The sequence below is a fragment of the Hemibagrus wyckioides genome, linkage group LG26 (assembly GCF_019097595.1).
Source record: "Hemibagrus wyckioides isolate EC202008001 linkage group LG26, SWU_Hwy_1.0, whole genome shotgun sequence".
NCBI lineage: Eukaryota > Metazoa > Chordata > Actinopteri > Siluriformes > Bagridae > Hemibagrus > Hemibagrus wyckioides.
Window position 1 is genome coordinate 19,205,942 of NC_080735.1, and position 16,068 is coordinate 19,222,009.

A 16,068-nucleotide genomic window follows, 5' to 3' on the forward strand; every position below is an offset into this window, starting at 1 on the left:
AACCCATCTTTACCACACAGTTTGACAGGTAGAAGTGACCGAGTGACCTAGTTTCTCTGAGTTGTGTTTTGGACGTCCGATGCGAACACCGTTTAATGAGGGTAGGAAATTGTTCTTAGTATCTTTTTAAAAAGTTGTTTATTTATTTAGCAAAGATTATTAGAGTTTGTGGATGATGAAGGAAAACTGATAAACTGACTGTTTTTTGGTTTAATGTTTGTTTGATTATCAGTAGGTTATTTTTTCTTTATTTATATATATAATAATGTAGCAAACAAGGTCACGACTTGTGGTTATTTCCCTGTTTACATTCCTCAGAGACAATTATTCATACCTCACAAGGTTGCATTTAATTTTTGATGTTTGTGGTGTGTTTTCCTCTGAACTCTGACTATGTTTGTCTGATGACACACTTCAGGGATTGACTAGAGTATGTTTTGTTTGATTTACACACCAGACAAACATTTTCCACATTTTCACAGCCTCTAATACGCATGTGCAGCATTAAGGAGCTTGACAGCTAATGGCATGTTTGTAATATTAAAACTAACCAGCGTGTATTCTGATCATCCAGGCTGCACTGATGATGTCACCGAAATTGGCTCCTCCCCTTTCTCTGCTGCTCCTGCTCCTGATTTCAGGCGAGTTACTGCTTTCAGCACATCGCTTTCAAATATACTGTATACAACAACGCTTTCTTCTTAGTAAAGCCTTCATATTGAGTCTATATTCAGTGTATCCTCATCCACTGTGTTATTGAGTTGTGTGCAGCGTAAGCAGCTCTGTGCAGTGTGTTCACTTCTGCTTTCTGATTTTCTTTTCTGTCCTTTGCAGCTTGCTTCAGACCAGCATAAGCAAACGAATTGTTTCTTCATTTTGTGTTGCAGGTCTTGCTGTTGCTCAGAATAACTGGAGTGTGAATTACACACACACCTATATCTGTGCTGTAAGGAAATCTACAGTGACCATGGGATGCAGCTACATATATAATTCAACCAATTCCACATTCCACCAAACTTTTTGGAGCGTCCATTCATATTGGTTTGGTGACCTGTCTTCACGTGCATCGTACAGAGGCCGGGTTCAGTATCTCAGAGAGACTCCAAATGACTGCAGTCTCAGAATGACAAATGTAGTACAAGATGACTATGGGAAATATTATGTCACATTTAATACGTCAGCTGGAAAAGTGTTTCAGGATAAGAACGGAGTTATGCTTGAAGTCACAGGTGAGCTGCTTCAGTTTAAACATCTCTCTCTCTCACCCTCACACACACACACACACACACACAAATTCTAAACATAATTGCAATAAAATGCATTTATTCTTTTGAATTAATTAATTTCATTTGGAATTCTGTGGAAGTTTTTTCCACAATTGTGGAAGCAAAGTGGATCTTTGAGCTAAAGTTTTCTTAAAAACTGGGGCAAAGTGGATTTTTTTTTAATATCTTGTGAAAAACTGGGATAATTTTCTAAAGATGTTAGTCAAATACACTGCATGTGCTCACAGTTAACATGCATCGAGTATGCTAGCTAGCATCCAGGAGCAATGTTAGCAGCATCATGCTGTATGTAATACAGTCAAACACCAGCTAATTAATGAGTTAGAGAATTTTCTTTCTTTTCATCCACAGCGCTCCATGTGGAGAAGAATCTTGCTAGAGTGTTTATAGGAGATGAAGTCATTCTCACATGTAAATACAACTGCAACCTGACCGAGACTCCGACATTCTTCTGGTACAGAAATGGAATTTATTTTTCCTCCACATCCTCCTTAAACCAGCTGCGTCTGCCATCAGTCAACCGGAGTGATGCTGGAGAGTACCGCTGTGCTGTGCAGAAAGATGGTTATCGCTCCCATTATCTCAGGCTTAATGTGCTTACAGGTAAAAAACTAGAAGATGCTGCAGATGCAGGTCAGTTTAACAGAAACAGTTCCAAACAGACAAAAGCCAAAAGACATGTGAGTTTCATGCAATGATCAGAATCACAGCAAACTGAGGCAGGGGAAAAAAAGCAAAAATTCAGAAACTGGAAACTCTCAGAGAAAAAAAGTAGGCTTGAAGAGGTCACAGACTAAATGATTGTTTAACAAAGAAACAGGGAAACAAAATGTGCTTTTAAACAGTTGGTTTCTGGGAAGGTGAGTAAGGTCCAGTCGATTCACTGTGGGAAACTGAGTCTGTGATGTTAGCAAACCGGACCGTACACCATTCATCTGTAACAGAGTTGTACATGGCCTTTGTTGTTTTGCTCAAGTTATGAAATTTGATTAGTGATACTTAATACTAATTATGTGTTGTTTTATTCCCAAGTTCAGTTGTTCAGTGTAGCAGGGTGGTTGTTTTCGGGTACAATTCATCCATTCAACTTTAGTAAGCACTTCGTCAGGGTGGCTGCAGAAACACACACACACACACACACACACACACACACACACTCTCTCTCTCTCTCTGTTTCTGTCTCTCTATATCTCTCACTCTCATGTCTCGCTCACACCTCATTTTCCAATTTAATGTAACCAGAAAGGTAGGAAGCTAGAGAACTCAGAGGAAACCCACATGAATGCAAAACTTCGCACAGACAGCAACCCGAGGTCAACATTGGACCCTGGAGCTGTGAGGTGGCAGCGTTACCCACTGCACCATCACGCCTAGGCTTAATCTTGATTTTTATTTTTATGTAAACACCATGATTCGTGATTGAGTTGTAAATACACAGAAAACTACACCAAGGCCAGGATAAAATACATTCATATAATGCAATAACAGGTTCCCTCACACCGCCAGTGTCCTGGGTTCGAGTCTTGCTCCCGCTCCGGTTTCCTCCCGCAGTCCAAAGACATGCTACTAGGCTGATTGGAGTCTCTAAATTGCCAGGAGTGTGTATGTGTGCTCTGTGATGGGTTGGCACTCCGTCCAGGGTGTATCCTGCCTTGATGCCCGATGGCACAGGCTCCCCTTGACCTAAGGATAGTTCATTAATTCTAGCTTTTTCTATAAAGTCCATGGAAAAGTTGTTTTTTTGTTCATGGAGGACATTGCAGGAAACTTTTTTAAACTTATTTTAAAATGCAGATGACATTTATGAAATATCTTTCAAATGAATGGCCGGTGTTCTGTCTTCACCAGTGCATTAAAATCAAACACTATGTGAACACAGTGATGTGTAAATTAATTGTTTTTTCTTCTTTTAGGAGAGAAATCCAGTTATATGACGGGTTACTTGGTAGTTGTTGTAGTCGTCCTCTGTGGAGTCGCAGCTCTCATTGCTGGACTTTATTATATGAGGTAACACTTGTCTGTATTTAAATTCACTGTATGTGTATTCCAATTATAAACTTTTACATATTTTGATTTTAATCTATTTGCAAAGTTGAATTGTTTTTTATTTATTATTCAGTGGAGCCACACTGAAGCTTTTAGACACATTTGTTCCCTTGTGAACAAGTGATTGCATGTGGAGACATAAGTCTGTTTACTTATGTTAATAGCTCCCTATTAACCAGTGAATAAACTGATTGTTTTTTGTCCTGGGAGCAGGAGGAAGAGGCAGAAGGCATCTAACAATGTGACGAGCCCCTCACAGCAGGTTTCTCTACCATTTCTCCTGACCGAGTGATATTTAATGAGTATCTCTGTGTTTTAGGATTGAGTAATGATTTGGTGAATTGTTCCTGAAAATATCAGTATCCTAGCACTTTATTTGTACAGAGTTTACGTTCTCAGTGCATCGTGTTAGATTCAGATGCTCCAGTTTGGGAGACTGAGCTGATTAATGACACGGTTCACTCAGTTCAATCCTCATGACTGTCACATACACTTACGTTCATGTGAACCTTTTCTTAAAGAAATAAGGTGAAACCTACCAAGTAAACCCAGTTTCCTTTAATTACTTGATTAAATAACTTGATGAAATTGTCAATATTCTCTCTGCAGAATGCTGGGGAAGACATTTCCACACCTCCAGACCCCAATTCCATATCCGCCAACGACATGTACAACACACTTGAAGTGAGTCTCTCTTCACAGTATGAAAGCACATGCTGTTTGAGTTGTTTCCTGTCGCAGAAAAATAAACATGCACATCTTTAATGTGTGTAGATACTCATTAACTATAAGTAAATAGTGTTACATCACAGAATGCCATCTGATGCACAGCTTCTTCAAATATGTATAAATTCCTCAAAACACCAAACACATCCTTTATCATCTTCACACAGAGCATTTACTCCGACCCTACTGATGACACGTACACAGCTCTGGATCTTCAGACCAGGTCCAACGGCGTGTACGACACACTTACAGTAAGTGTCCTCAGAGACACACTTTGCTCAGATGTTCAGATCTGGTGTATCACATGTGATTGATTTCTCCTTCTGTCACACAGGAGGTTCACTCGAGTCCTCCTGATGACACGTACACGAATCCGGATTCTCTGACCATTTCTTCTGATTACTACAATCTACCAGTTTAAACAGATTTACGAGAAGGAACATTTCCTTAAGCCCTTTATCACAATTTATTTTTTCAGAATGCAAGTACGCAACAATGAGATCATCAACATGAGAGACAGAGAGAGAGAGAGAGAGAGAGAGAGAGAGAGATGACTGATGCTAACTCTGTTTTTGAATCCATATTAACCTCAAACTTTAATTAGTTTTACTTTATTTGAGTGACAGCTTTGCATTTATGAGCATTATATTGCATATGGGTCTTAATTCTCTGAGTGATAAAAGCGGTGTGTGGGGATTTGTAACTGTTCTGCATCACACCTGTGTACATCCTTTTTCTACATGCGTGCTCTACCTCTAGCTTGTTTTAAATAGATTTATATTTAGCCGCTCAGATAACACAATGTATTCATGCTTCATTTGTTCTTTAAGCACAAACATGTATGTTGTTAATGTTTTTTTTTATTAAAGAAATGTTACACAATAAACTGAAATTAAAGTGTAAACTGCATTTTAATGAGAGAGAGAGAGAGAGAGAGAGAGGGATTTTTTAACCTTTATAAAAAGCAGGAAACAATGTTGAACGGTTCATATATATGCTGACACGACACTTTACTCATGTTTTATTCTTATGCTTAGGTCAGTATTTAAATAGCAGTTGAGTCAGAATGTAATGATCTTTATGCTCTGCCTTCTTTACCCTCTTCTTCAGCACTGAGTCACAGCTCAGCAGCTCAGTGTTGCAATGTTTATTGGATACTGAATTATCGAAGTATTTCCTCCGAAATCTTCCTCTTTTTTTTTTTTTTGCCTTGGGGTCTCTATTTCTCTCTTTCTATTTGCTGACACCAAACTTTACCAAAAGGTCGTGCTCAAATGGTGGGATTAATTTATAACGATACAATTATAATGTTATGTTATAAATATAATCTGACTCTTCATTTACAGATGGACAAGTAAAGACCAGGGTGTGTGTTTTTATGCGGGATTTCAGCTCAACTTGCTATAATAACAATAGCGACTCATGAGCCTGATGAGGTCGTGTCCAGAGCTGACCAACACAATTCAAGGGGGAGTAAAATTGCTAAGTTTAAGTTGCGGAAACTGTGTGAGTCACAGCCATTTTGCCATCAAAAAACCTTAGAGCTGCTTCTTCTTTTCTGTATTTCTTCAGAGAGCACTGATGAAACTTGGGGGAAAAAAACAGGTAAGCATAGAATTCTGTTTTTTTCCCTCACCAGAACACAAATAAAATACCTGCATGCACACTGTTTCTGCACTCAAAACTTCAAAATATACTTATTCATTCACATCATTGTCAAAGTCAAAGCTTTTACAAGATTCTCTTCAGGTAATTTAGGTTCTGTGTTGGATTCGTCTGTGTTTCTGGTGTAGCTCTTGTAAAGCCAAACACAAAACGGTTTATGACACTGAAGATGTCTTGCTTAAAACAAAGAAAGAAACCATTTTTGCCATTTTTGAGTAGTTTTTTAAACACCATAACACTTCTTTACAGTGGATAAAGTCAAAATAGCCAGTAAATCTCGGTGTTTTTACATCAGACATTTCTGTATAAAGACATTAAAGCATCCTTTTCAAGGACAGTTGATGGTTTTTTGATGTGTATAGTTTGTTGCTATAGTTGAAGCAACCTCCGTTTACCTTTATTCAACCATTTATAGAGAAATCTTTACTTAACAGCTTCCAAAAAGCAGATATGATTAATACACATTATCTAGCTCCATAAAATGGGCAATAGACTCACTTGACAACATAATGACTAACAAATAGTCCCATTTGTTTGTGTTCTCAAAATGTGTAGAGATACAATATGCTTTTCTTTTTTTATTTCTACGTTCACGTCATTTCTGCATTCAGGACATGCCTTTCTGATGCAGATAAATAAACCAGGTTGTTCATGTGTTATTGATCACTACACTAATGTTTTTGGTCTGGTCCACTGTAATGTGAACGTGAAGACCTAAGTTTTGAATATGAAACCTGTACATAATTACTAACCAGTGTAAGTCTGACTGATCATATTTCTGTCCAGAGTGAGTGTTGAACATTCAGATCCCATTACTTCAGCATGATTAAATCCTCTGTTCCTGTCATGTGTTCTGGAGGTGTTCCTGCAGCTCTGTATATTTTTATATATGATTTATCATAATATATTTATAAATGGTGCTACAAATCAGAGCTGCACTGTAAAAATCACCAGCGGTCTAGATGATTTTACTAAAATACCCTATTTATAATTCTAACTACTTTCTATTTAAGAGCCAGTTTGATTTTTACTGGTTGTAAAATGTACTGAATAATTTGGTGTTATAGTAATTTACCATTTCAAGCTTTTTGCATGCCATCAGCATTTGTACATTTTTTACATTTGTAACTTTTGTGTATTTGTAAATGGTACATAAGGTAAAAGATTTTACACAACAGTGAAGGTGAAGGGGCATCTCGGACTTCTTAGAGCAATTAGATCTCCCCCCTGTCAGCAGTGGATAGATGATATATGGGTAAGAAATTATTGTCTGCAAGCAGGAGGATGGTTTTCAATGCAATAACCTCTGTTCCCAAACCTCACACAGAACTGCTCTGCAAAAAAAAAACAAAAAAAACACAAGGAGCTCAGAAATGCACATCTAACAGCATGTAGACAAATCAGACAAAAGACAAAACAAATCAATAACTTTATGGAAAAAATTAATCAGTTGTGTTTGGAGAAAGATTGGATGTATGATCACCAAACCTACAGAGACATACTGAGGTTGGGGCATCAGTAAATGGTACTGAGGCAACAAATGAGGTGTTAATGAACATTTGGAGGAGAATTTTACCTTGTCAGCCTAGAAACTGTATCTGGGGAGAAGCTTAAAACGTATGATAATCAATTGATTTATGATATTAAAACTGAACAGTGTTTTCCTACATATATCGTGATCATGCAGGTTAACTGATGATGTCACTCAAATGGACTCCTCCCTCTTTTCTGCTGGTTCTGCTCATGATTTCAGGTGAGTCTCAACTCTTTGAAGTGTTTTCATGTCATTTCTGGAGATGTCTGTTTGAGTACTGATTGATTCAGTGACTGTTTAAATTGATAAATAAGCTCGGCTGTTTTCCATGTTACTGTCTTATAGACATATATTATTAATAGAATTATACAGTGGGTTCATTGTTCAGTGGGTAATTGCATATTTGAATTATCAATACCTTGTAGATCTATGGATTTTTGAAAAAAAAACTAAAGTATCTGATTAAAAAAAGTTATTCACTTTAATTATGTTGAAATGTCTCTTGATCTTGACTGGAGTCTAGTTCAATCTGTGGCAAATTCAATTGATTGGACATGGTATAGAAAGGACAACACCTGTAACATCGCAGGTCCCTTCCCAGGCAACTCTGAGGCCAAATGCACACTCTTTTATAGTGTCTCAGGCCCTGTCCACACGAACGCAGATATTTTTAAAACCACAGCATTTTTTATGTGGTCTGGCCGGTCGTCCACACGCAAACGCAGCATCTGGTCACTGAAACCGAACTTTTTTGAAAACTGCTGCCAGGGTGAAGTTTTTCAAAAACTCTGGTTTCAGTGTTATCGTGTAGACAGCGAGACTGGAGATTTCTGGCTTGTGAACAGGGTTGCCAGATTGGACTGAAGATTTCCAGCTCAACTACAGCTTAAAACCCGCCCATTAAAAAAAAATATACCAGCCCAAAATGCATACTGTTATAACTAATAGAATAACAAACAGTTATAACAGTTAATAACTTTGTGATATCGGCTTAACGAGTACAACGATCACAACAACCCGCTAATCAAGACTGGACAAGACTGGTCTGACTGGCAAGACTCTCCTGAACCTTATTATATATATATATATATATATATATATATATATATATATATATATATATATATATAATTAAATGTCAACATTACATATTACACTTTATTGTAAAGTTCATTTGAATAGAAAATTAATAAAATATCATTATTATAGTCAAAAATAAAAACCTGTTGCATCAAAAACCATGCCAGATTTTATCAACCTGCCCAATGCACTTTGGAAACCTGCCCAATCTGGTAACACTGCTAGTGAAGTCGGTGTCTCAGGCTTCTGATTGGCCAACGTGGCGTTATGGTTGAGATTATATCACCACCTGTTGGTTGTGCATGCTCTTGACCGCACGTCAGACCGCATTTTTGCATTTTCATGTGGACAAGATTTTTTTTAAAAACGAAGGAGGAAAAACTTTTTTAAAAATACCCGTGTCCGTGTGGACTAGGCCTCAGTCCTATGCAGGTAATCACATCTGACACATGGCACCTGCGCATGCTGCTATTTAAACCCCAGTGTTTTTTCAGTTTGCATGTGGACGTAGCCCTGCCACATATCAGAGTGGTAATTGCTCTGAGAGGAAATTGATGAACTTGGCTTTTGACTGCTTACAGGGCCAGGATCTTCTCCAAACTAGACCTATAAAGTGCCTATAACTTGGTTCACATCAGGGCTGTTAACTGATGAGGATTTAGTGCATTCCCTCTGTTGTCTGGCCTTCTACAATCCTGTAACATGGGCTTAACACCTAATGTGGGTGGAGTATGCCCATAACACTCCATGGCACTCAGCTTTGGGTATGTTGCCTTTTGAGTGGCAGTTTTGCTACCCTCCTTTCATGTTTGCCGAGCAGGAGGAGGAGCTAGGAGTCCTGGCAGTAGAACAAATGGTGGAATGGTGTTGTAGAGTCTGGCAGAGGGCCAGGACAGCCCTTCAGGCAGCTGCATGGCAAATTGCAAGTAATACATGGCTCCCACCTTCCGCCCTGCCCACTAAGGATGGCTGTCAACTAAGGATCTGCCTTTGTGGGTAAAGTCCAAGAAATTGGCACCTCGGTATATTGGGCCTTTTAAAATCCTGCAGAGAATAAATCCTGTCGTGTGCTGCCTGGAACTTCCCCGCTCTTTGAAAATCAACCCCACTTTAAGTATGTGCGGACTTAAGCCAGTCCTCTGTAGTGATGCAGTGCTGACACATGGCACCTGTGCATGCTGCTTTTTAAACCCCAGTGTTTTTTTCACTTGGCATGTGGACAAAGTCTGTGCCATGTATGAGAGAGGTTATTTTTTGAATCTACCTGATTTTTTCCAGCATTGGATTTATATATATTTTTATTGAGGTTCAGGTCAAGAGTTAGCACTGTTCCCCTCTTCTCTCAAAAATCTATTTTGTTACTGGTTCAGTGAGTGACATTCCTCACTGGACCTTTAAACTAGCCGTGATGAGTGGGTCCCTCCCCCTCATCTTTGTAGCATGTAAATTTTGGCCAGTGACTTTCCTATTTTGCTGCCAAGCATGAGTACCAGAGCAGGTTCTCTGACTCGATTCTGTGTGCTCCTTGAAATATTGCTTTCTTGTTTAGCACAGTCTCCTTGGTTCGAGTGCTGCTCTTGATGTCATCACAAGCACCATTGCCACACAATTCCATTATTGTTATTGAGGTCTACATTATTGATCCGGCTTCCTGCCTAGTTTCTCACATCATTATCCAATTGGATAACAGGCCATGCTCGGTACTCACTCCTACTCCCTAACACATACCTGAATGTACCAAGTCATGAAATCCATTAAATTCTCCATAGACTTAGTAAGCCCAATGGACACCCTAACAGATCTTCAGAAGTCCTCCCTGAAAGATAGAAAACACTACTGGAAGGATAAGCAATTCAGCAACATTGGACTATGTATAATGTGGTCAGTTTTCAACCACCTAAATTAAGCTGTCTGTGGTTCTGGAGGTGTTCCTGCAGCTCTGTGTGGGACTCATGTGATATATTGCTCTTACCATGGAATATTTAGATATGTCTGGAAGGACAAGCAATTCTTTTATGGAAGAGTGGCTAGAGTAAAAGGCATATAGCAGGGACATGAGAAAAAAAGATGGTGTGATGACATAGAAACTCTTTTGGGAATCAGAGGTGTTAGTAATCCCATAGCTACATTTAAGCATCTTGGTGCCAATGTCATGCTAGTCAATTACTTCCTACTGGCTGGATTCAGCAAAATAAACAAAGGCTCTTGAACAAATTCATGCAATTTGGGGGAAAAGGTAACACTGGGTTGTTGCTTCAGGGTCAAGACACTTGAGTGGCCCAACAAGCATGGACGCATCAGACTTCAAAGGACTTTTGATTATATTCATTATTTCTCAATCAAACACACACACACACACACACACACACACACACATGGACCCTTTCTATGCCACATTTAGTCACTAGGACTCTGCACAGTTACACTTTGGTCTGATCCTTACCTGACCTGTGTGTGTTTTTGACCTGTGATATTGCCTGATGTGTTGGATCTGTTTGCCTTTTTCTCTTGAAACTGCATTTGAATCCTCTCAGACTTTTATTACCTGACATTGCTGCTAAAGGTGCTTGCTTCTACAATGTACTGTTGCAATTTTTTCTAAAATATATAAAGATTAATGGCAAAAAGTCCATTAAGAAGTGATGGCTCAAACCGTTAAGGCTCTGAGGTGATTAGTAGGGCAGGGGTTTAAATCCTAGATGCCAATCTGCTGCTGCTGGGCCCTTGAGCAACGCCCTTAACCCTTTCTGCTTAATGCTTCAAGGTGCTGACCTTGGTCCCTTACCACAACTTTCTAAACTGGGATATGTGAAGAAAATTATTTTACTGTGCTGTAGTGAATATGTGACAAATAAATGAGTCTTCTAATTTATTTCAAATAAAATGACCTGATAAAATGTGCACAAACTAAAGCAACATTAACTGAGTGTTTCCTCATTGTTTCGTGTGGCAGGAGTTGTTGTAGCCCAACACGATGGAAGTGTGTATTACACACAGAAATATATCTGTGCTGGAAGAGGATCTACAGTGACCATGAGCTGCAACCTTCACTCCAAAGTTGTAAAAGCTTTTTGGAGTAAAGACTTCCTTGATCTGTCCTCAGACTCAAAATACAAAGACAGGGTACAGCATATCAACACACAACATGACTGCAGCCTCAGACTGAGGGATGTTACAAAAGATGACCATGGGATATATTACTGCATGTTTGTAACGTCAGCTGGAGAGAGGTTTCAAGGCGCAGAAGTTTCGCTTTCAGTCACTGGTGAGCTACATAAGTTTAAAGATCACAGAGATTCATGAACTGATGTAAAGATCTTCTGCAGCAAAAAAGCTCTCTCTCTCTCTCTCTCTCTCTCTCGCTCTCTCTCTCATTCTCACACACACACACACACACACACACACACACACTGTGAAATTCCTCTAATTAAAGTTTACTGGTGAAATTCTTTAAAGTTTTTGTATTAATTTCATTGGTTTTCACTGCTTCATGTAATTGGAAACATTTACAGCTTCAAGCAAAGCAGCTCTGAGTTCTAGTTTTAGCAGTAAGATAGTATGAAGTTTGGTAGCTAATGAGTTAGTAATTACGAGAAGGCTGTTAAACCATATTGTTATTCTTGTTCACAGAGCTTGAGGTGGAGATTCTTAACAGGGTGATTGAGGGAGACGCCGTCACTGTCTCTTGTAAAACCAGATGCAGACTCACCACCACTCCAATATTCAGCTGGTACAAAAACGGACATCGATTACTCACCTACAACAAACTGCTCCGTCTGCAGTCAGTCAGGCACGAGGATGCAGGCAATTACAGCTGTGCTATACTGGGACATAATTATCAATCCCCTGCTGTTGCTCTTGAAGTCCAATGTGAGTAAATATTTATTCCCTGAGATAAATATCTAAAACACATAAATTATAATTTAATTCACATAAATGATAAATTAATTCCTGTTTGCTATAAAGCTGTGATTCCATGGACACATGGCCTTTTGTTGTGAAGATGCCAGAGTCAGCTCTGAAATGTCCTGATTTACATTTAGATGTTAAACAAATTTGAACATTGCACATTCAGTGACATACCACCAAAGAAAGTACCCAGCCAGCCCTAAAAAATCATGTACCTGTTTCTTCATCATGGGTTGGGGTACTCTTTAACGGCCTCTATCTTCTTCTTTTGTGGCTTAAGTAAGCCCCAACTGATGCAGTAGCCCAGGTACTGTACCTCGGTCAGCCACAAGTGACACTTGAGGGCGTTTGCTGTCAATCCTGCCTTCTGGAGAACTCCCAGGACCTCCCCCAGATGGAACAATTGGTCCGAACATGTGGAGTTTATGATCACTTTAGGCGGCTGCAAACTCAGGATAGGGACTGAGTACGATGTCCATGACACGTTGAAAGGTCTTAGGTGCCCCTTGCAGCCCAAAGAGGAGAACCCGGTTCTGCCAGTGCTAGCTGGAGGCGCTGAAGACAGTTTTCGGTTTGGCCTCTTGGGAGAGGACCACTTGCCAGTACCCCTTGGTAAGTTCTACAGTGGTGCTACTCTATCAATTCTAGCTTGTCATATATTGTACAAAGTCAACAACTAACCTAAAGGGAGAGGGCTGCTCCTCTCATTCCTCTCTGGCCACATCTAACGGTCCTTGAGGTTACCATCCGAAGAGGAGCTCAAAGGGGGTGAAACAGTAGTGAAATCAAAGTGTGTAGTGTTTCACAGATGGTGAAGAGGATGGAGGAGGTCACAGTTCTAACATTTAACATCTAATGTTCTACCACTATATGAGATACAAAAGGCATACCTTGATCAGTGAGTATGTCCTTCAAGATGCTGACTGAAGAGCACGAGGACCTCCCTGGCAAAGTATCCGGGGTGGCATTCCGTAGTGGGACTACTTTGGGGTAATGGGTGGCATAGTTAATGATGACGAGGATGTATTCATGGTCCCGGGCTGACTTCGGTGTGCCTCCTTGTGCAGGCTATGTGTTTGGATCTAGGGAAAATAGTGATCATTTATTCATGAAATAGTGCAAGGAAAAGGTAGAGTTGGGTAGCAGGTGCTGGTGAAGGTCAGGCAGTGCTGGAATCTTCAGTGGAGTGTGAGTGAGGTGGTGAGGCAGATAGGCAGTGAGGTGGTTGTGCATCGCCCTTCTCACTGCGTTCTATTAAAACTGCTGGTTTAGCATGGCGAGGAACGGTTTTGTGTGATTTACGTACAGTGGTGTGTGCGGCGCCATCACACACTTAAAGTGGTAAGATGTGAACTCACTGCTGTGTTAATTAATGGACTGTGTGTAGATAAGATGACTTTTGACATAATATTTCTTTCCAGATTTGTCTTCAGGTCAAGTTAAGATTTTCGGTGTAGCTGTAGGAGTTGTCCTCTGTGTGGTTGCAGCTTTTCTAGCTGGAGTTTTCTGCATGAGGTAAAAAAAAAAACGTGAGCACTTGACTATAAATGCTGTGTGTACGCATGCGTTTGATACTTACATTTTATATTCTTACATTCTAACTTACGTTTTATATTCATCGAAATTTTTATATAATCGCAGAGATACATTGTTTTTGTTTTTATTATTTAAGGCCTACATACTGGAGAATTGCTGCAGAGTTTTTGCTGTTTCGTTAACAATAGCATATTCAATGTGTAATAGGGAAAAATACAGTACAGTATAAAAAATGGCCTATTTTCAGCTTACTAATAATTAATAATTAACTGACTTTATTTCTGAGAGCAGGAGGAAGAGACAGAACACATCTAATCATGAGGTGGGCTCCTCACAGCACATTTCCCTACCATTAAAACCTAGTGATATTTCTAACTGCTTTATTTCAACCCTTTATTCAATAAAATTTGAAGTTTTCAAATTAATTCAAAGAAAAATTACTTGTGTGATGGACATTGTTGATTACAATTGTGTAAGTTGATGGCTGAGCCGATTATTTACGTATAATCTTTTAATGATTTTTTTTTGCCTCTTTTCATTGTGTCACAGAAGACTGAAAATATAGAAACATTTCCCATCATGAATGTTACCATTGTGTGAAAGGATTATTACAGTGGAATATGGTTCAGTTTATTGTAGCAATCACAAAGTATACAGGGTAGGGGTTCGAATCCAGGCCTCTAGCAGAAAATTCTGTTCAGATGCAGGATAGAATCAGACGGAGGGTTTTATTAAGATAATGACACAAAATACAAAACAATAGCAAACACTAGGGAAAAACTAAACAACAGAAAATACAGACATCAGAAGCCATCACCAATCACGGAACCGAAAATCTGAACATGCAAACCAGAAACACCAGAATGGGGCACAGACACAAAACGGTTACAGATTAACAAAGACTCTAGCAAAAACTAACACAAAATAACAGGTAAATAGGGGAAGAAAACACCTGAAAACACAAATGAAACAAAATTGCATGGCACAAAAACACAACAGTGACATAGGCAAAGTCCTGTCAGATCGCCCTCTGGTGGAACTGTTCAAACAGTGCATGACAGTTTCATAGAGCATAAGTTCCTTAAAGGAACAAACTGATGATGTTTCATCTATTAACCTGTCTACTGTGGTCCAGTGAACTGAGATAAAATACTGTGGCAGAAGTGATAAAGGAAGCTGATTTGAGGGACATTTTTCAGTTCAGTTTTCTAACCTTAAATCAGTGCAGTTTCTGTAGCATGTTTTCTAGCAGTTTATCTAATCACATGACTTTAAACCAACTACAATATATAAAGCTAGAGATGTCAGAAATTTCCACAGCTTATTCCATTTTATTCAATTTTTTTCCAGTGTTACAAAATAAACTAATATTATCTATGCACATATATTACCTTTATTTGACTCATGTGCTCAAAATCTCAAAGAATTCCTAAAACCTCCAAAAACACCGATGTTAATCTTCACACAGAATGTCCACTCGAGTCCCCCTGAGGACCCGTACATGGCTCTGGATCCTCGATTCATCTCTTCAGATTACGCCAATCTAACAGTGAGTGCTTCCATTTATTATTCTTACTCATTATTGTTTCTATTTTGAAATGACAAACAGTCTTATTGTTTGTTCAGTATTTCAACTTATCACAATTTCTTTTCCTAGACTGCAGGAAATCAACAGTGAGATCGCCAACATCAACAAAGAGAGAGAGAGAGAGAGAGATAATGTTGATAATGCTGGACTAATTCTGTTTTTAAGCTGTGGATCAATATTGAACTTAATCTGCAATGGTATAATACATGTGACTGCATGTGATTTTTTTCCATTATGCATTAACTGAGCATTAACAACACTGTGCAGGGATTCTGAACTGCTCTGCCTTTTGCCTAAGCATTCTAAGTTGTTTATTAACTCTAAGTTTCTTTTATAACTTTTTTTTTATATGTTGTCTCTTAGTATTTTTTTTTTAATTATAATAAACTTTTATAAAATAGATTGAATTACTGTTGTATTCAAACTCTGGCAATGTACATACAGTACACAGACCATTATTTTTTATAACATTTTATACCTTTTAAAAAATATTTTTTATCTTTCTTTTTTTTTTATCTTTTGTAAAATAAAAATTATTTTACATTATTTTTATGTAAAGGTTTTCTTTAATGTTACTCCTCTTATTTGCTGTGTAAACTTAAATTTCCTTGTAGGGGTCTATTAATAAAGACACATTCTCTCTCTCTCTCTCTCTCTCTCTCTCTCTCTGTGATACCAGTGCATGTTATAGATAATTT

The 16,068-nt window shown here is 38.7% G+C and overlaps 2 protein-coding genes across 3 annotated transcripts; both read left to right on the plus strand.

The window, feature by feature from the left end:
- Positions 1 to 4,947, plus strand: LOC131346925 (uncharacterized). 2 transcript variants are annotated; one of them, XM_058380728.1, is made up of 9 exons: positions 1 to 101; positions 575 to 641; positions 888 to 1,229; positions 1,638 to 1,889; positions 3,200 to 3,293; positions 3,546 to 3,594; positions 3,942 to 4,016; positions 4,226 to 4,309; positions 4,393 to 4,945. In XM_058380728.1, the coding sequence occupies exons 1-9, from the start codon at positions 96 to 98 to the stop codon at positions 4,477 to 4,479; spliced, it is 1,056 nt and encodes a 351-aa protein (XP_058236711.1). In that variant the 5' UTR covers positions 1 to 95; the 3' UTR covers positions 4,480 to 4,945. The 2 variants fall into 2 exon arrangements, with proteins under 2 accessions (XP_058236711.1, XP_058236712.1); XM_058380729.1 differs by lacking the exon at positions 575 to 641 and having other exon boundaries at positions 26 to 101; positions 4,393 to 4,947.
- Positions 4,948 to 5,090: 143 nt separating this feature from the next.
- On the plus strand, positions 5,091 to 15,817 carry LOC131346935 (sialoadhesin-like). Its single transcript, XM_058380742.1, has 8 exons — positions 5,091 to 5,663; positions 7,411 to 7,476; positions 11,291 to 11,602; positions 11,968 to 12,207; positions 13,668 to 13,761; positions 14,074 to 14,104; positions 15,251 to 15,331; positions 15,440 to 15,817. The coding sequence occupies exons 2-8, from the start codon at positions 7,419 to 7,421 to the stop codon at positions 15,458 to 15,460; spliced, it is 837 nt and encodes a 278-aa protein (XP_058236725.1). The 5' UTR covers positions 5,091 to 5,663; positions 7,411 to 7,418; the 3' UTR covers positions 15,461 to 15,817.
- The last annotated feature ends 251 nt before the right edge of the window (positions 15,818 to 16,068 follow it).

Bases quoted from the DNA above. Each gene is read 5' to 3' on its own strand.
- LOC131346925 (XM_058380728.1), top strand. The intron at 1,230-1,637 runs GTGAGCTGCTTC...TTTCATCCACAG, and splicing joins AGTTATGCTTGAAGTCACAG to CGCTCCATGTGGAGAAGAAT. The intron at 4,017-4,225 runs GTGAGTCTCTCT...ATCTTCACACAG, and splicing joins ACATGTACAACACACTTGAA to AGCATTTACTCCGACCCTAC.
- LOC131346935 (XM_058380742.1), top strand. From the start codon at position 7,419: ATGATGTCACTCAAATGGACTCCTCCCTCTTTTCTGCTGGTTCTGCTC. The intron at 13,762-14,073 runs GTAAAAAAAAAA...TTCTGAGAGCAG, and splicing joins GCTGGAGTTTTCTGCATGAG to GAGGAAGAGACAGAACACAT. The intron at 14,105-15,250 runs GTGGGCTCCTCA...ATCTTCACACAG, and splicing joins AGAACACATCTAATCATGAG to AATGTCCACTCGAGTCCCCC.